The 19296-nt window shown below is 46.2% G+C and overlaps 1 protein-coding gene across 1 annotated transcript in view; it reads left to right on the top strand.

Annotated features, from left to right (window-relative positions):
• Nucleotides 1-527: 527 nt before the first annotated feature.
• Nucleotides 528-19296, top strand: part of Hhat (hedgehog acyltransferase) — a 225429-nt gene continuing 206660 nt past the window's right edge. Inside the window, exons 1-3 of the mRNA XM_042681974.1 lie at nucleotides 528-611; nucleotides 9589-9722; nucleotides 19024-19091. Coding sequence (XP_042537908.1) covers nucleotides 9632-9722; nucleotides 19024-19091 — 159 coding nt within the window. The 5' untranslated portion in view covers nucleotides 528-611; nucleotides 9589-9631. The remainder of the gene's footprint in view (nucleotides 612-9588; nucleotides 9723-19023; nucleotides 19092-19296) is intronic.

The raw sequence follows: 19296 nt of genomic DNA, 5'->3' as shown, positions 1-19296 counted from the left end.
CCGACCAAGCCGCCCGGGCCTGCCACGCGCGCTCCCGTTCCCTCCTGAGGCCTAAGCGACGCGGGGGACCACCAACTGGGGTTTCAGGTGACTTCTGCCGGGTTAGGCACAGCTCTTAAATCGGGATCCAGGCGGGCCGGCCTCTTGGGGGGCCCCCCGCCCCCTCTGCCCCCATTCCCGCTCCCTGCAACGTGGCCTGCGGAGCGCCCAGGTTCCCGACTCCCCGGGCCGGACCGGAGCGCGCACACGGCGGGGGGCTGGAGGGGGGGGCTGCAGAACGGCGCGGGACCGGCGGCGGGGAGGGCGCGCGCGGGCACGGAGGAGGGGAGGGCGCGCGCGGGCAGGGCGCGCGGGCACGGAGGGGAGGGCGCGCGCGGGCAGGGCGGCGGGGGGCGCGCGCGGGCAGGGCGGCGGGGAGGGCGCGCGCGGGCAGGGCGGCAGGGAGGGCGCGCGCGGGACCGGCGGCGGGGAGGGCGCGCGCGGGACCGGCGGCGGGGGCGCGCGCGGGGCCGATCCCCAGGGCGGTGCCGGCCCAGCCCGCGCGCGGAGGACTCGGAAGTGCAGACCGAGGGGTGTTGGGGAGTCGTGGCGCCGCCCGGGACAGCCCGGAGGTTGGTAGCTGGTGACCGTAGGGGCTCCTGGGGGAGGTTAGGAGCTGACTTCTCGGCTTTGCTTTTACCTTGTTGGGAAAGTGAACCAATCCTAGGAAAGCTCTGCCGCTTTCCGCTCCCGCCCCAGGCCCCGGGCGCGCGCCCGGGGGCGGGGCCAGGGAGTGCGCGATCCCGACGGGAGATACAAAGGCGGCGGGGCCCGCGCGCGCCCGGGCTCCGGCCCCGGACCCCGTTCGCGTCCCCGGGCCCCGGATCCCCCCTCCCGGGCCCCTCTCCCGGCTCGGCCCCCGGTTTCCGGCCCCGCCGCGCGGGATCGCAAGCCTGTCGGAGGCGCGGCCTAACCGCTGCAGAGACCCCAGAGCCCAGGGCTTCCTCTTGCTTGCTGCTCTGTGGACTCAGTTTCCCTTTTCTGGCCCCTGTGTGACCCTCAGCGGACCACCGTCTCGTGGCGGCAAAGCTCTTCCCCCCAGCATCACCGGGGCACTGGGGTGGCCGCGATGCGCCTTTGCTGTGATCCGATGATGCTCTTTCTCTGTCAGGGCTGACCGGCAGATCCGCATCCTCCGTGGTTTGCTGTCCACGAGGTGGTGCTCGCTGCGAATGCTTCATTCATTCATTCATTCATTCACTCTCAGAGCCAAGCTCCTCCTTCAGGGCAGTTGAGCGCCATGAGAACCAACACAGGAGAGGGAAAGTTCCCCTGAAGAGATAGCTCTGTTTCCAGCTGGCCCTGAAGAACTTTCTAATGTTGCAATTTGAACTCAGGGCCTCGGATTTGCTGGGCTGGCACTCTACCACTGAAACCATGCTCCCAGTCTCCCTTTGTTGTGCTTTAGTTACTTCCTTTGGCTGGGCTCTGGTCTAGATTTTGTTGTGCAGTCTTTCTACCTGTATAACTTCCGTGTAGCCAGGATGACACTTGGCTTATTTGCTGAAATAGGTCTGTACCAGCTGCCCTCCAACCAAGACTGGAGTAGCTGATAGTATGACAACGCTAAGGGATCCTTAAAGTTGGGGTCTTGAGTAGCTGGTATTACAGGTGTACACTACCATATCCAGATTTCCCTTTTATTCTTCATGGACCATCTTATATTGATTATTCTCTCTTCCTCTCCCCCCCCCCCCCCCCCCATTTCCAGATGTTGTGTAAGAACAGTTCTGGCCGGAGAGAGGAGTGGTCAGTGGTAGCTTCCGGGGATGGAACTTGTCAGATGCTCCAGATAGGTTCTTTCTAAAGCTGACTGGAAGTGGGAAGGATAGATGGGGTTATCTCTTTCTTTAATTAAAAAAAAAAAAAAAAGGCTTGGAGGGAGAGCCCAGCCTACAGACTAACATGTTCAGGACAGGGTTTAAAATTTCTCTTTGGATAAAAAGCCTGAGCTTTATCTGGTCTTAACTGGACTTCTGTTTTAAGAAGTATCAGGGCTGGACCAGTTTAGGGTGAAGGCCACAGTCTGGGGTGAAACCATCATGTATGTGTGGGAAGATGGACTCTGTAGATGGCATCCAGCATTAGCCCACCTTGGTTTTCCTCACCTGTGAATCACCTGCCCTGCTTCTAGGCCCGACCAGTGAGGAAGTGCTCCTTCAATGGTGCATTGGACTTACCTGCCTTGGGTGAGATTCAGGGTTCTTTGTAAGGGTTCTTAACTCTGTGTGTGTGTTTTTTGCTATGGACTTCTTTGGAGTCAGTGTTTCAAAAGGCAGTGTAAAAATGGGCTTAGATATAGCTCAGTAGAACTTGTTGTTGTTTTTTGTTTGTTTGTTTTGTTGGTCATGGGTTTGAACTCTGGGCCTGGGTGCTGTCCCTCAGCTCTTCAGCTCAAGGCTAGCGCTCTACCACTTGAACCACAGTGCCACTTTAGCTTCCTGGTGGTTTATTGGAGATAAGAGTTTCACGGCCTTTCTTGCCCCTGCTAGCTTTGAACTGCAATCCTCCTTTTTAATTTTTTTTTTTTTAAATGTTGGTCATGGAGCTTGAACTCAGGGATTGGGTGCTGTCCCTGAACTCTTTTGCTTAAGGTAAGCACTCTACCACTTTAGCCACAGTGCCACTTCTTGTTGGTTAATTGGAGATAAGTTGTCTCATGAACTTCAATGCCCAGGCTGGCTTTGACCTGTGATCCTCAGATCTCAGCCTCCTGAGTAGCAAGGATTACAGGTGTGAGCCACCAGTAGCCTGGTGAACATTTGTCTAGTATTCTCTGACGCTCTGGATTTGATCCCCATTATGGAAAAAAAAAGTATATTGGAGCAATGTTAGCACAATGGTATTAGACTCCCTTAATTTGTGAATATGATATGCTGCTTAATGTAGTAAGAAGCAAAATTCCATGCCGAAGCGATGAACTTCCGTCACTGCAAAGCGCTGGAGCCTGTGCAGATGATATTTTGCTATGATATGAAAGTCTCTGTGGTTTTTATTGATGACAGAATCACCAGAACTGTTCATGCTGCAGTTCATTGTCCACATTAAGAATCCATTGAGATTCAGTTAGAGATTAAAATAAAGATGGGTGAGGAAAAAAATGTCTGAGTCCACAGTCCCCCTGAATTCTACCTGTGTGCATCTTGTGGGGGTGGAGGGCTGGGTTTTTTTTGGTTACAATTGGCTTGGAGGTTGTTTTTCTTCTTAGTTCTTGCTGGCCACAGTCATTTGCAATTGGGAGCCCTGAGTTCAAGCTCTAGGACTGTGCAAAATAAAAGATGTAAATGTCTTAAAATAATATTTGGTAAATCAAATCTAGCAAACTATAAAAAGGGCAATAAAGCCTGACCAACTTGGATTTATTCCACAAACATAAACTTGGTTAAACATTAGAAAACCAATAAGTGCAATTAACCCTTCACAGAGATTAAAGGAGAGAAATATTTGATAAAACTCAGTGTTTATTCATGATGATGGAGGATTTACATTGCTCAGCAAACAAATCTATTGACTCAGTGCATGACAATCCCAGGAAGGTATTTTTCAAAAATAGAGATTGAGGCTGGATATGGTGGCTCTCACCTGTAACCCCAGTTACTTGAAAAGTAGAAATTGGGAGGATCAGTGTTTGAGGTCAATCTGGGCAAAACGTTGCCAAGACTCCATCTCAATTGATAAGCCAGGCAGGGGTGTACCTGCCTTCCCACCTGCTGGGAAGGCCATAGGTAAGAAGATCACAGTCTGAGATTGACCCTGGGTAAAATTTCAAGACCCAACCAGAAAAATAACTAAAGCAAAACAGGGCTGGGGGAGTGGCTCAAGTAGTAAAGTATCTATCTACCAAGGGTGAGGTGCCAACTTCATACCTCAGTGCTGCCACCACCAAAAGGAAGGTTAGTTAGCTGATTCTGAACTTTATTTGGGGAAATTCTATAGAGCCTAACGACAGCAAATTGGGGGACTTCAATGACTAGAGCAGTATGAAATTATTCAGTGTGTATTGTTATGAGGTTTGAGGTTTGGGACTGAGAATCCATAAACAGGATTATAACAGGTGGCATCCTGGTTTGTGACGGTGCTGACACTGTACTGTGGTGAGAAAGGATGGACTTTTTTAGGAAATGATGCTAGATCAATTGGAAATCCACATGGTCAGTATGAATCTTGGTCATTTACCTCATCCTAGATTCAGAAACAAATCAAGATTTACCATACACTTGCCTGTGAAAGGCAAAGCCAACTTCTAGAAGAAAGCAAAGTAAAATATCTTTATGACTTTAAGGACACCAAAAGTACTACTTGTAAAGAAATATATAGGTGTGAGCTTATGTCCATCTGAAGATTACATAAAGATAAGGCAAGTTACAGAATAGGGGAAAGTTTTACAATCAGTATATCCAGATCAAGAACCCAAGCCTGGCCTTTAGAAAGAATATCCTTAAGCTAGGAGAAGGTGGGTAGCTCTATAGAAAATGGTTAAGTGTGACTTCATCAAAGAGGATCTCTGAATTTCTACTAAATATGAAAATGTGGGCAAACCTCATATGGGATTAGGGAATTGGAAATTAAAAGTTACCATGAGGTATCATGTGCGTTTACCAGAATGGCTAAGATTAAAGAGAAGAGGTCAGTGGTAAGTACAGGTTAGGGTGTGGATAAAGTGGAATTCCTGCACATTTCCAGGAGGTATGCAAGTTAGCATGACTGGTAGGAAATCTGGCTTACTGTATCTTTTGCTAAAGCTGGCCAAACGCATCCCCTGTGACCCAGCTCTCCTATTCATAGACACTCTGGTAAGACATGCGTAGGTGCAGCAGAAGTCATGTCAAAGAATATTCTGAACACTGAGGTTCATGATAGCTCCTAGCTAGAAACAATCCACTTGTTCATTAGGGATAACGTGGGAAAATGCCTAAGTAACTTGCTTATATAATGAGATGCTTTATGTTACCAAAGATGAACAGATTACTACCGCTCATAAGCACATGGTCCAGCGTTCTACATGGAAAGCTGGGCACAATTAGAAATCCATAAAGTTTAGGTGCTTTGTGATTCCACCCATCTGAAATGTAAAAACCAGGCAGAACTAAATAAATAATGGTGGCCACTTTGGGTCGATAGTCAATAAGCCAAGAGAGAAGGGGCTTCTGAGATACTTGTGGTAATTACTTGGATGACTCCACTTCTAAAAAACCTTCATTTGTTTTCTCTTGACTATAATAAAAATTTTATCTAAACGTTATGCTATTGGGAAGAAAAAACCCAGTTCATGCAGATGACCCCTAACCCGGGGAGTTTAAGAGATGGTGGACCTGATTCTTGGTGACTAAAAAGGCTTTAAAAGAGGTTGAGAATTTTTAAGGAAAAAGAATGACAGATCCAATCAGTAGTTTTGTTGAGGTAAGGGTTTATAAAATCGACGTCTTTGGGGGAAGGCTGTAGCAGTTCATATAAAAAGACTTAGCGTCGTGTTTGATCGTGAGCTCGATGGTAGTGTGAGCACGAAGCCAAATGCTAATGCGAATGCTGGGCGTGACATTTTGCTTTCAGATTTACTTTTCTTCCAATTTGAGTGTCTGAAGTTTATCACAATTGGATTAAAATGCAATCTGTTTTCGATCAATCCTTTCAGTTGGGTGCTTTCCTCTCACTAGGCCTTGGACTAAAAGGTAAGGATGACATTCATTTTCTGTTGCATCTGTAACAAATCAGTTCACATTTAGTGGCTTGCCACAGGTGGCTGGCTCTCCGTTTCCGTGGGATGTAATCCAACTGTGGCTTGAAAAATATTGGAAACAAAAATTGCATGCGCTTTCCCTCCCTTGCATCATTATTGTCTAAATAATACAATATAAAAACGATTTTCATTGTATTTGGTACTTAAAGTATGTGGGAAGCTATAGGTAATGCATATTGATCCTGCACTTATTTTTTATATAAAGGAGTTGGGTAGGCACAGATGTCCATGTGTGTCCACAGGAGTATTGGAAGCCCTGCTCTGTGGACACCAGGAAATCTGTGGTTTTGTGGTTCTGGAGATCAGAAGTCTAAGGTGGATTGGCAAGGCTCATTTCTTCCAGAAGATCTGGGAAGGAATGTTTCTATTGTTTCCTTTTCCAGTTCCTGGATTTCTTTTACAGTTACTTGTGATTGTTTTATCCATTTTCAAAGCACAACTCCTCTGTTTCTGACACCACCTCCCTCTCTGTCAGCCATGGGATTTGAACCCAAGACCTGATCACTCTCCTTGAACTTTCTTGCTCAAGGCTAGCATTCTACCACTTCGCATCACATCTCCATTTCCAGTTTCCTGGTGATTAATTGGAGATAAGAGTCTTGTAGAGTTTCCTGCCTGGGCTGGCTTTGAACCTTGAATCTTAGATCTCAGCTTCCTGAGTAGCTAGGATTACAGGTGTGAGCCACCAGCACCGGGCTCTTTCCTTCCTCTTCTAAGGGTCCACTCAGATAATCCAGGATAATGGCCATTATGGGAATGCTCTCACTCAATCACGTCTGCAACCTAGAGAATTTCCAGAAGCACCCTCTTGGTGGGAAGCCTACATCAGAGAGCTTCATGGTTTGGCTGCACAAATAGCCCAGTTCTGGTTTCAGTGTGGTGCATTGATATTTGTGGGTTGAAGAAATGAGTCTTAAGACTTCTATGGTTGGAGTAGTTTCTGAAGTTGAGTCAAGAAGGAAACCAAGCTGATGAAAACATGCATCTGCGTGTGTGAAATACCATGGTGAACCCCCTTTGAGTGATGAGTGTACTCGAGCAATAATGAATGACAGGAACGTGAAATGCGTCCTTTCAGGTATGGAAGTACTCATGGGAGGGAGGCGGATGCTGGAGAGGATGAAGGAGGTAACTGTGGTCCTCTGTACATGTGTGAAATGGAGCAATGAGGCTTGTTGAGATTGGTTAGGGAAGGCGGGAGAGTGATGTAGGGGTGAAGCTGATCCAGGTACGTTGTTTGTGTACATGGACACGTGAAAATGAAACCCCTGTGCACAACGAAATGGTGCCAATAAAACTGTAATAATGAACACAAATAGTGGGGAAATGTGGCTCAAGTGGTAGAGCACCTGGCCTACAATGTGAGGCCCTGAGTTCGATCCCCATTCCTGTCAGAAAAGAATAAAAAGGAATATCAAGGTGGCCTGAAGAAGGGCTCTGGAGTTAGATTTGGTGGTTGTGAATCTAAGCTCTGCTGTTTGCCAGCAGTGTGACTTTGGGCAGGTTTCTTTTTTTTTTTGTCGGCCGTGGGGCTTGAACTCTGGGCCTGGGCGCTGTCCCTCAGCTCTTCAGCTCAAGGCGAGCGCTCTACCACTTGAGCTACAGTGCCACTTCCTGTTTTCTGGTGGTTTATTGGAGATAGGGGTCTCACGGTCTCTCCTGCCCGGGCTGGCTTTGAACCTCGATCCTCAGATCTCAGCCTCCTGAGTAGCTAGGATTACAGGCGTGAGCCACCAGCGCCCAGCTAACACAGTTGTTGTTGTTTTTTTTTTTTGGGTCCGGTCGTGGTGCCTGAACTCTGGGCCTGGGTACTGTCCCTCAGCTCTTCAGCTCAAGGCTAACGCTCTACCACTTGAGCCACAGCGCCACTTCCGGGTTTTTTCTTTTTGTTTATGTGGTGCTGAGGAATCGAACCCAGGGCCTCAGGTATGCAAGGCAAGCGCTCTACCACTGAGCCAACTTCCCAGCCCCTTTGGGCAGGTTTCTTAATTTTTCTGAACATCAGTTTTCTCTTGCGTTAAATATGGATACCCTAAAAAGATCATGATGATGATTCCATAAGGAAATAAATGTATGGTTCATTTTCAGCTTAGGTACAGCTTTTACTAACCAGTGGGAAACTAGAGAGGGGAAAATCTTAGTTGAGGACATGGAGAATTGACCCACTAGTATTGGTAGCTTAATGCTGGGAGCTACTGCTGTAAACACCTCCGGCGGGTGTTTGTAAGTGGGGCTAGCCCGCTTAGGGCTCCTATCAAGAGTTCAGAGTGGGAAGCTGTGTGTTGGTGGCTTGTGTCTGTAATCCTAGTACATAAGGAGGCTGAGATCTGAGAATCATGGTTTGAACCCAGTCTGGACAGGAAAGTTAATGAGACTCTTATCTCTAATGAACCAGTCAAAAGCCTAACGTAGGGCTGGAGCTCAAGTAGTAGAGTGCTGGTCTTGAGCTAATGCTAAGGGTCAGTGCCTAGACCCTGAGTTCAAGCCCTGGTACTAGCTTGTGCTCACATGTGTGTGCGCACACACATCCACACCCCACCACAAAGTGACTTTCTTCCCTCTGATTCTACTTAGTGCCCATGTAGTTGTAAGACTGAATCTGTGTGTAAAGTACACAGGAAGAATTTTGTGTACACTTGAGGAATAGCCTCGCTGATTTCATCATGGTAGCTTTGCCTATAGAACAACAGGCTTAGCTGGGCACTGTTGGTTCACGCCTGTAATCCTAGCTACTCAGGAGGCTGAGATTTGAGGATCACAGTTCAAAGCCAGCCTGGGCAGAAAAGTTGTCCAATAAACTACTCAGGAAAAGTTGGAAGTGGCGCTATGGCTCAAAGTGGTAAAAATAAACAAAACAGGCTCATGTGGAGAATGACAAATAGAATTGGAAATTTTTGGGGGGTTTCCAAGACCTTTTAAGGTTTTTGACCTTTAAAAACTTCTAGTTATAATTTTAAAGGTATAGTTTTCCTTTTTTTTTTTTTTTGTACTGTGGGGTCATTAAACCTTTTAAGACATATATCTACTCTGATTGGCTTTCTGGGTATATGGCTGACATGAATAGAAAAAAGCCAGTCTGGGTGGATGGGGAGTGATTTTTCTTGGATAAAGTGAGCAAGAGTTGGGAAAAGAGGTGTAAGAAAAATCTGTTCAGGGGATGTGTGGTGCCCGTGTGTTAATGTTATTGTTGAGTGGAGGTGATCTTGGGCAGGTGTGACGCGACTGCCTCCGATTCCCCCGGGGGTCAGTAGATCGAAGGGGAGTCACTAGGCAGAAGACTGTTAAGTGGTCCCCAAGGACGGTTTATGATTCTAGCTAGATTGGAATGCTGAGATGGGAAGGATTGTAATTCAAGATCAGCCAGGGAGAGAAGTTCAAGAGACCTTTTCTCAATCAATAGCTTGACGCAGTGGCACGAGCCTGTCATTCCAGCTGTGTGGAAGGCTGAGATCAGGAACACATTGTGGCTCTAGCCCAGGGCATACCTGGGCATCTCTTCTGGCTACATTCCAGACAACTGCTACCTGCTGGGGACTTATAATCAGGGTCCCATCTCCCTAAGGTTTCATTCCACAAGCAGAGAGATGGGTGTGCCATGGACATGCCTAGGAAAAGACAGCTCTGTGTGTGTGTGTGTGTGTGTGTGTGTGTGTGTTGGAAGCTAGGGGAAGGAAGTTCAGTTAGGGTTCTGTCTCTGTCATCTTGTACAACGAAGGCTGTCCCAGGAGTGACAATGAACTCAGCGATGCTAAGGGGCTTCTGTGTAGTGTCTCATGGGTAGCTTCACGTGCTTTCTCTGCTTCTCTTCCCAGGCACCGCTGACGTGGGCCCTGGGAGCCACTGTGGGAAGCAGCGATGCTGTCCCGATGGGAGCTGTCTCTTCACCTGCTCGCTTCACTGGGCTTCCACTTCTATTCTTTCTATGAAGTTTACAAAGTGTCCAGAGGTAAGGATCTCAGCTTTTCTGATCTCCTGTCAAAGAAGGAAGTGAACAGACTGTGGCCAGAGGTCGAGGGGGGGAGGGAGGGACGGTGCTCGAGAGCCAGTGGGGCTTGGGCCTGCTTTGCTTCCCTGCATAATTGGATCGTTTGAATCAGTGACCCGAGTCTAGGACATGTTCTCTCAATGCTCGATTTCCCGTAATAGTTACTGCCTGTGTGTGTGTGTGTGTGTGTGTGTGTGTGTGTGTGTGTGTGTGTTCACACACACATGCATGAGTGCCCACGCTCTTTAGATGACAACCAGGGCCTGGGGGCACGTGAGGTGCCCCAGAGCCACGCCCCCTGCTGTCACCCATACCAGAGGTATTGGCGTCCACGGCTGTTGGAGACCGCAGAAGAATTTGCATTCAGAATTTAAAGCAAACTCTGGTGTTTCTCTTTGATTCATTCTCTCCCAGCCTGTCTCAGGCATATGGAGCCAACCTGAAGGTGTTGGAGACAGGAGGGAGCTCCTGGCGCCTGACAACCGCAGCGTCTACCCATCTGCTCCAGACTTCGTCTTTTCTGGCATCACACAGTGGAAACCATTTATTACGTAGCTCCCTTCATTTAGAAACAGGCGCTGAAGGCTCCTCAAAGGTTTTAAAGTTGTATTTCTGTCATGATGTGAGAGTTCATTTCTAAATTCTGGTTTGTTGTCTGGATGGACTACTGTTAAGTTGTTTTTTCACCTGTTGAAAGACATGTCAGCTGCTTCCAACTACTGGCAATGATGGATACGGCTGCTACAAACATTTGTGATCAGGTTTTTGTATGTATCATGTTCCATGCATTTGGGTAAATAGGAAGGGGTGCAGTTGCTTGATCATAGGGTAAGAGAGCTTATTTGTGCGTGAAATCATCTAACTGTCTGAATACCACGGCTATGCCATTTTTGTGTTTCTACCTACAAAGGGTGAGAATTCCCACTAGTCCACATCCTTATTAGCAAGGGGTGTCACCAGAGTTCTGGTGAGGGACCACTCTCTCTCTCTCTCATAGGTATAGAGTGTTGTCTTCTTGGTTCTCCATAATGAAAGATCTTTACATTTCTCTAATGGCATAGGATGTGAAGCATCTTTTATATGTTTATTTATGTCTTTTTTGTTTAGGTATCTTTTTGTTTTTATTTTTGTTTGGATCATTTTTTAATTGGGTGATTCATTTTGTTATTGTCTAGGTTTACGTGTCCTTTGTATGTTTTGAGTAACAGTGTTTTATGAGATACATTGTGTGTGTGTGTGTGTGTGTGTGGTAGAAGGGCCACATGCCTGCATGTCAATACTAGGGTTTGAACTCAGGGCCTCATTCTCTGGCTTAGCTTTTTTCTTCAAAACTGATGCTGTACCATTTGAATCCCACCTCCACTTGTGGCTTTAAAAATCTTTATTATTAATTTATTGTTATTGTAGAGTGGTGTTCAGAGGGATTACAATTACGTGAGTCAGGTCATGAGTTCGTTTCCTTTTGTACAGTGTCTTCTGTTCCCTCACTCTCTCCCACCTCCCTCCTGTCTTTACCCACGAGTTGTATCGTTCACTTTTGTCGGCTTCCGGTGAGCTCCGTCCACTGCTATACCTTTTCACCCTTTTCCCTGTGAGTCTGTACCTCCTCCTCCTCCACCCCTTCCGAAGATGTACACTGGAATACACCATTCATAGTATAAAGAAGACAGAATCATCAAAAACCAAAATCGTAAAAAAATGGAAAGTCTCTCGTTTCCATATCTGCTGCTTCTTTGGAAATAAGAGTTTCACAGACTTTTTTTTTTGGCCTGAGTTGGCTTTGACTTTGATCCTCAGATCTCAGTCTTCTCAGTAACTGGAATTATAGCTTCAGATACATCTTTTATGAGTGTTTTTTTCCCCCTAGTTTGTGGCTTGCATTTACATTTTTTGACAATGATTTATTTTCTTTTTCAGTACTGGGATTTGAACTGAGACCTTAAGCTTTCTTAGCCTGGGTTCCATCACTTGAGCCACACTTTCAGCTCTGCTTTTTTTTCGTAGTTATTTTGGAAATGATTGTCTAGTAGATTTTTTTAAACTAGCTTATTAATTCTTTACTTCATACATCATGTCTTTTGTATTGGGGCTAAACTCCATCCTTAAGGCTGGGTGCCAAAGGCTCACATCTGTAATCCTAGCTGCTCAGGAAGTTGAGATATGAGGATCACAGTTCGAAGTCAGCCTGGGCAGAAAAGTCTGTGCGACTCTTATCACCAATAAAGTACTCAGAAAAAGCTGGAAGCGATGCTGTGCTACCCCTGAGCACAAAGAGGCTCAGGAACAGTGCCCAGGCCCTGAGTTCAAGTCCCAGGACTGGCAAAAAAAAATAGGAAAGAAAGAAATTTATGAAGAATAGGCGCATACAACTATGAGGCTAGGACAGCCCAGGAAAGATACTGATATAGTTCAGTCTGAGTCTGAAGATCTGAAAAGCAGGATATCAGATTGTAGAAATCCCAGGTGAGGACAGGAGAAGATGGAATGAGATGATCCGATTCAAGTTATGAGGTTGGAAAAACAAGGAGCTAATTCTTCTCTCTACTGTTTGTTCCATGCAACTCTTCAAAAGATTGGGCAAAGTCTTCCTGCATTGGAGAGAGCAATACCTTGCTCAGTCTGCTGATTCCAGTGCTAGCTAATTGCATCTAATCCCCCTTATAGAAACACCCAGAAATAATATTTAATCTGGGCACCCTATAACCCAGTCAGGTTGACACATAGAAGGAACCATCCAAATGGGTGTGGATTGTATCAAATGCTCGTTTTGCACCTATTGATCATTTTTCTTCCTCAGCCGGTTGCTGGGAGGAATTGTGTGAATGGGCTTCGTTCTGTGGTGTTTTGCTTTTCATGTCTCTGGACCCAGCTCAGCTGGCAGTTCTGCTTCCCGAGTTGTCAGCTGGGGCTGCACTTCTCTGGTGGCTGGATGGAGCTAAAGCATCCAAGATGGTTCACTTGCATGGTTGGCACTTGGTGCAGGCTGTGCGGGGAGCTGCACTGGAGGCTGTGAGTAGTGTGGTTCTCTCTAAAGTGGTATCTCCACATGGCTCATGTTTCTCACAAGTAAAACTCCTTCCAAGAAGCAAGTGCCCTGAATGATTAGGAATTGCTCAAAGCCCAGCCTGGGGGAGTTGCTTGTCTGGGTCACTTCTGCTTCATGTATTAGTCAAAGCAAATCACGGGGCCAGTAGAGATTCCAAGGGAGGAAACGCTGCCCTCCTTTTTAGGCTGACCCATTGCATTTATAGGAAGAGAAGGTATCAATGATGCTGAATCTGAAGTCTCTCTGCCACATTGATGTCATCTTCCTGTGTATGTGTGTGCTGGTATTGGGGCTTGAATTCAGGGCCTGGTGTTTTTGCTTGGCTTTAAAAAAAAAAATCTCAAAACTGATATTCTACCATTTGAGCCACACCTTCATTTCTGACTTTTGATTGGAGGTAAGAGTGTCCCGGGGGCTGGGTTGGAACTGCGATCCTCCTATCTTGGCCTCTCGAGTAGCTGGGATTACAAGCGTGAGGCAACGGGACCTGGCAGATGTCATCTCAGTGAGGCTGAAAAATGTTACTTGTCCAAGATCACTCTTGGAATGAAGCAGTGAAGCAGAAGTCGAATCCAGGCCTTGATACATCTTCCTATTCTCTCACTCATATTTAATGATATTTCCCAAACACAGCTTGTTTTAAACATGAAATTCCTTTGTCTCTTTTACTATTAAACTTTTAAGTGGGAAAAGTTTCTTTCTGCTGAGCCAGTACTTTTATTTCTTCCAGTACCGTGGTAATTGCTGGGCTGGAGGACCCTCTGAGGAGAGTCCCAGATTTTCCTGCTCCTCAGATGGCCCAGATGCTGTGGTGGTATTTGGCGAAGGATGGAATATTCCTTAGCCTGAGGCTTCTTCTTCTTCTTTTTTTTTTTTTAATTCCTGTGATTTTCCTTCCATGGTCAGTGCCAAAGTGTTTCTCAGGAGACTCTCAGGAAATAGCTGCTTCTAAGCCTTTCACCGGCTCAGCTCATGGAAGCCGGATTTCCTCTCTTTGCCAAAATTGTGCTTCACCGTTCGTGTGGAGCTTCTGGGATCCGTGTCTCACTTCCTCCTAGAAAAAGTGCTACTTACCTACATGAAAGAAGTAGGTCACTGAGAAAATGGTCTCTTCTGTGAACTTCCATCAGGCATTTACGCCAGAGCCAAATGCTGTGCCTAGAACATACTAGAAAGCTCACAGTGTGGCTAGGCACAGTGCCTCTGATGAGCGTCTGCTTGGCTTTTCTTCCCAGGCACAAGGCAGCATCCTGTCCACTCTTCCCACCATCCTCAGTTGCAGAATTTCATCAGGGACAGCTGACTGATTTGAACTTTGTCGGGTGGGATCTATCAACAAAGTTCACAGCAGGGATTGAACAAAATACTACTTTGTCCCTTGCAACCTGTGAGTAGGCCTCCTGTAGATGTGGGTGGGAGTGGCGGCTGTGTTGCGTAGCTGCTCTATAGCATCACGGCTGCTGAAGACTGGATGCTACTGTCTGTGGGTTAGTAGAGGTAGAAAGATGTCTTTAGCTGGGTGCTAGGGGCTCAACCCTGTAATCCTAGCTACCTACTCAGGAGCTTGAGATCTGAGGATCACAGTCCAAAGCCAACCCAGGAAGGAAAGACTCTGAGTTTCTTATCTCCAGCTGTCCAGCAAAGAGCCAGACATTGGAGGTATGGCTCAGGTGATAGAGAAAGTCTTGAGAGAAAAAGATAAAGGAAAGTGCGCAGGCCCTGACAAACCCCAGGAATAATGTAAAAGCAAAAAGAAAAAGAAAAAGAAAAGTCTTCATGTCTCTACTTGAACATAAGGAAAGATATGATGAACCAAGTAGTTTGTATTTTTTTTTTTTTTGCCAGTCCTTCCTGGGGTTTGAACTCAGGGCCTGGACACTGTCTCTGAGCTTCTTTTGCTCAAAGCTGGCACTCTACCACTTGAGCCCCAGTGCCACTTCTGCCTTTTTCTGTGTCTGTGATACTGAGGAATCAAACCCAGGGCTTCATGCGTGGTAGGCAAACCCTCTACCACGGAGCCACATTCCCATCCCCATTTCCAATAAACTTGGAAAGCGTGACTATCTCTGCCTTCAAAGTGGATCTACTCAGTTTAACACAGTTTTTAACACAACACCACCGGGGATCGGAGGCCATTTTGAGAGCATCAGTTTACCACCTACTGGTTCATATTAAAATCTTCTGTTTCTTCTTGTACCTGTCTGACCATTTGTAGCTTTCTAGGACTTTCTCCTTTCATATAGCATTTCAATTGGTTAGGATATTGTGGTGCACATTTTTTTCATTTACTTATTGCTTTATGTAGTTATCTTTTCATGTGTGTGTTTGAGTGTGTATATTTTTTCTTTCTGGCAGTACAGGGGTTTGAACTCAGGGCCTCGTGCTAAGTAGGCAGCCACTTTACCACTTGAGCCATGTCCAGAGCCCTTTATTACTTCAGTTATTTTCCAGATAGGATTTCATGGGCTTTGCCTGGGCCAGCCTCAGACCATTACCCTCCTACCTCTACCTCTTGCACAGCTGGGCTTATAGATACATACCACTATATCTGGCTTAAGATAGTCTCACTAACTTTTTTGCCCAGGCTAACTTCAAAACACAATCGTCTTGATCTTTACCTAGTGAGTATCTAGGGTTACAAGCATGTGCCGCTGTGCCCACCCCTCTCTATTTAATTTTGTTCACTTTTGCTGCTCTGCTTCCTTCCATGCTTATTGTAGATTTTACTTCTATTCTCTCCCTCCTCCCCCTCTCCCTCCTTTGTTCTGTTTCTCCACTTCTCCCTCCCTTATGCTTATTTCTTTCTTGGATCAACTGTGCCAGTGATCTCAGTCATCGTTTCAGCTTTGACTTTTGTTAGATTTCTCAATTGTTTCTTTTTGTTCTCTGATTCATTGATTTCTGCCTGCATCTTATTATTTCGTCCCTTATTGTTCCTGCAGTTTGCTCGGTTTCTTTATTATTCCAGCTTCACCAGTTGAAGACTTAAGTTCACTTGTTTTGTAAGGAATGTACTTGTGCTGTTGTACCGTGCCTGGTTGTTTTTTTCTCAGAAGGATTTCTAGAGGAGGAACTATAAAGTGGATGTATGTGAATGTGTTCAAGGTCTTTCTAGATAGACTCCTGCTGTTCTTTGGGAGTCAGTTGGGGCCGATTGGAGGTTTTCAAATGCAGAAACAATGGGCCTCTCATTCTGCGATTGGATGTACTCTTCCCCACAAAGGCTTGTATCAGACCAGGGTGTGTGTGTGTGTGTGTGCACACGCATGTGCGCGCACGTGATCCTTGTATCCTGATTATTATTAGACTGTAGTTACCCCCACCCCCACCCCAGAACTAATTTCCCATCAAAATGTTGTAGTTAGAGACTAAGTAAATGGTTTACCACCTTTAATCATTGGCAGTGATTAAATGGAAATTTCTTGTTAAGTAGGTAAGATAAGGACCTGCTGTGTCCTTCGGTTGGAGGTGGGGAAAAATCAACAGCTGAGTAATGATCAGGATTCATCCATGGGAATGACTTCATTTCATCCATGGGAATGATTTCATTTCTATACGCTCAGGCAGTTTTGCTGAGTGCTGAAATTTGGGGAATGGAACCCGGGCACTAGAGAAAGAACAGCTGGAGCTCCACAGCCCCAGGGTCTTCCCTGTGTGGCTTGAAGGGGATTCCAGGCTCCCTGCCTGGGCAGAGAGGTGCGAGGACTGTCACAATTTCTGGGAAGATGGCGGTGTGGCAGGTGCTTGGCTTCGATGCCGTATCAACTAATTTCTGTGGCTGTGAATTTTCATCCAGTTTTAATCTTGAAGGCAATCGATGTCCCAAGGGTTTATGAATATTGCAGTTGTAGGTTTATGTCCCGTCCGTAGCATTTGTGCCAAGACAGCAGGCAAAGATGATTTGTAAGAATGGTCAAAACTGCATCTGGATGCTGGTGGCTGTAATCCTGTCTACTCAGGAGGCTGAGATCTAAGGATGGTGGTTTGAAGCCAGCCTAGGCAAGAACATTTGTGACACTTTTATTTCCAATTAGTCCACACACACACACACACACACACACACACACACACACACACACACACACACACACACACACAGAGCCAAAAGTGGAGCTGTGGCTCAAGTGATAGAGTCCAGGCCTTGAGTTCAAGCCTCAGGACTGACATGTACACATACACAAACATTGTTAAAAATGTGAAGGAGGATTTTTTTTTTGTCAGTCATGGGACTTGAACTCTGGGCCTGGGTGCTGTCCCTCAGCTCTTCAGTTCAAGGTAAGTGCTCTACCACTTGAGCCACAGCACCACTTCCAGTTTTCTGATGGTTAATTGGAGATAAAAGTCTCATGGACTTTCCAGCCTGGGCTGGCTTTGAGAACCTTGATCCTCAGTTTGCAGCCTCCTGAGTAGCTAAGATTACAGGTGTGAGCCACAGATGCCCAGCTAGGATTTTTTTTTTGTCTAGAACTATGCTATCCAATAGTGGGACTACTGTCCCCACATTTAAAATGTGGCTGGCCTGAGTGGACAGGTACAGAAAAGATGTTATGTACTTTGTATTACAAAGAATCAGAAAGGGGGCGAGGAAGGAATACACAAACAAAGAAGGAAAAAAATGAGAATGAAACAAACCTTCCTGTGTTTTATTTCACTGAGGCTTGGGGGAGGGGTATGGTTCTGGGAATCAAAATTTCAGTGAAATAAAATACAAGAAAATCTATTTCACTTACATTTTTTTTTCCCCTTCGTTGCTCTTAGAAAGTAATGTGTGTGTGTGTGTGTGTATTGATTGGATCTGTATTAGACAGTGCTGAGCAGGATCTCGTTCTGAATTTCCCAGGTGCACTGGAGAGCTTTTCCAGCTGAGGAAGGACGTTGGCCCTTAGTTCCCTAGATGGACACTTACCTGAACTTTGCCCTTCTCTCGGGATGTAGGAGGCAGCAAGCACATTTTTCCCACTAGGGGGAGCTGCAGTCCAGCTTCAGGAAGTCTAGGCTTCCAATGCCAGCTTTATTGCTGCTGCATACACACTTAGCCTGGGAGGGTTTCCCCCTCCCCTTCCTGAATGGGGACTGAGACTGGGGCTACTGCTTGCGTCTGGTGTGGGTCACTTTGTCTCTCCATTCTACTCTGAAACCAGCGTCGTCTTGTGTTCATGACACTACCCCCCCCCCCCCCTTGCTTTTCAGGGGATAATTCAGGGGATATAGCTCTTAGCTTTGGAGCTGACAGGTGTTGATTTTCCTTTGTCTTATCCCATACACACTTTATACCATGCACTGTGTGGACCAGGCCTGAGAATTAACCCCATATCACCCATTACTTACTGTATCAGGTGTGTACTCTTGTAGTTTCCTCTTGGTGGTATGTGCATCTTCTCCTTCATCATGCTAGTCTTACCTTGCTTCATTCCTAGTATCTCCTGCTATGCTTCATTGTACACCATTAAGATGCTTTTTGGGGGCTGGGAAGGTGGCTCAGTGGTAGAGTGCTTGCCTTGCATGCATGAGGCCCTGGGTTCGATTCCCCAGCACCACATAAGCAAAAAGAAAAAAGCCGGAAGTGGTGCTGAGGCTCAAGTGGTAGAGTGCTAGCCTTGAGCTGAAGAGCTGAGGGATAGCACCCAGGCCCAGAGTTCAGGCCCCACGACTGGACCTTCCCCCCCCCCAAAAAAAAAAAAAAAAAAAAGATGCTTTTGGATGAAGACTTTGTTATATCCTTTGTTTGAAAGCCTTTGTAGGATTGAGGTTGTTGCTCAAGTGGTAGAGCAGTTGCCTGGCATGTGCAAGTCCTTGAGTTCAATTTCCAGTGCTGTAAAATAGAGAAATGGCAGATATATTGTATACCAATACACATACTTTTCTCCATAATTTGATTCCATTTTGTTATACAAAAGCAGCCACAGTCGCCGTCCATGTGTGCATGGTCTGTGTAAAATGTTTTCACCACCTAAGCTGGTGCTACCTGCCTATAATCCCAGCGACTGTAGATGCTGAGATCTGAGGGTAGTGGTTCAAACCCAGTCCCTGACAGAAAAGTCAGTAAGACTTAGGTCAGAGAGAAGCAGGAAGACAGGCAAGCAGCAGGCTTGCCGCTTGCCATGCACTCCACAGGCTATTTTCCTGGCGTGCCTTGGATTTCTTTCAGGGCTTTTGTGCTTAAGTGACCCAGTTTTGTTTAGACTTACAATTCATGCACATTGTTTTTCTTGTCAGAACATGAAGAGGAACTGGACCAAGAGTTTGAGTTGGAGACCAGCGCTCTTTTTGGAGGATTAAAGAAGGTACAAAGTAGATAAATGATAAAGCTTTTCATGTTTCAAATCTGATTTTACTATTTTGTAAGTAGTGAATAGTGCTGTTGGGGATGGACCGGCAACAGTTTGTTATAAGATGTCAGTGTTCTGTGTTAGATAAGGTATTCCTCTTACTCTTTGTGTGTCTTTCGGTCTGTCTGTCTTTCTCTCTCTCTGTCTCTCTCCTAGTGGG

Source organism: Dipodomys spectabilis, unplaced genomic scaffold (assembly GCF_019054845.1).
Source record: "Dipodomys spectabilis isolate Male_0828 unplaced genomic scaffold, ASM1905484v1 ptg000069l, whole genome shotgun sequence".
Classification (NCBI taxonomy): Eukaryota; Metazoa; Chordata; class Mammalia; order Rodentia; family Heteromyidae; genus Dipodomys; species Dipodomys spectabilis.
Note: the sequence above shows the minus strand (reverse complement) of the source record. Positions and strands in the feature narration are given on the sequence as shown.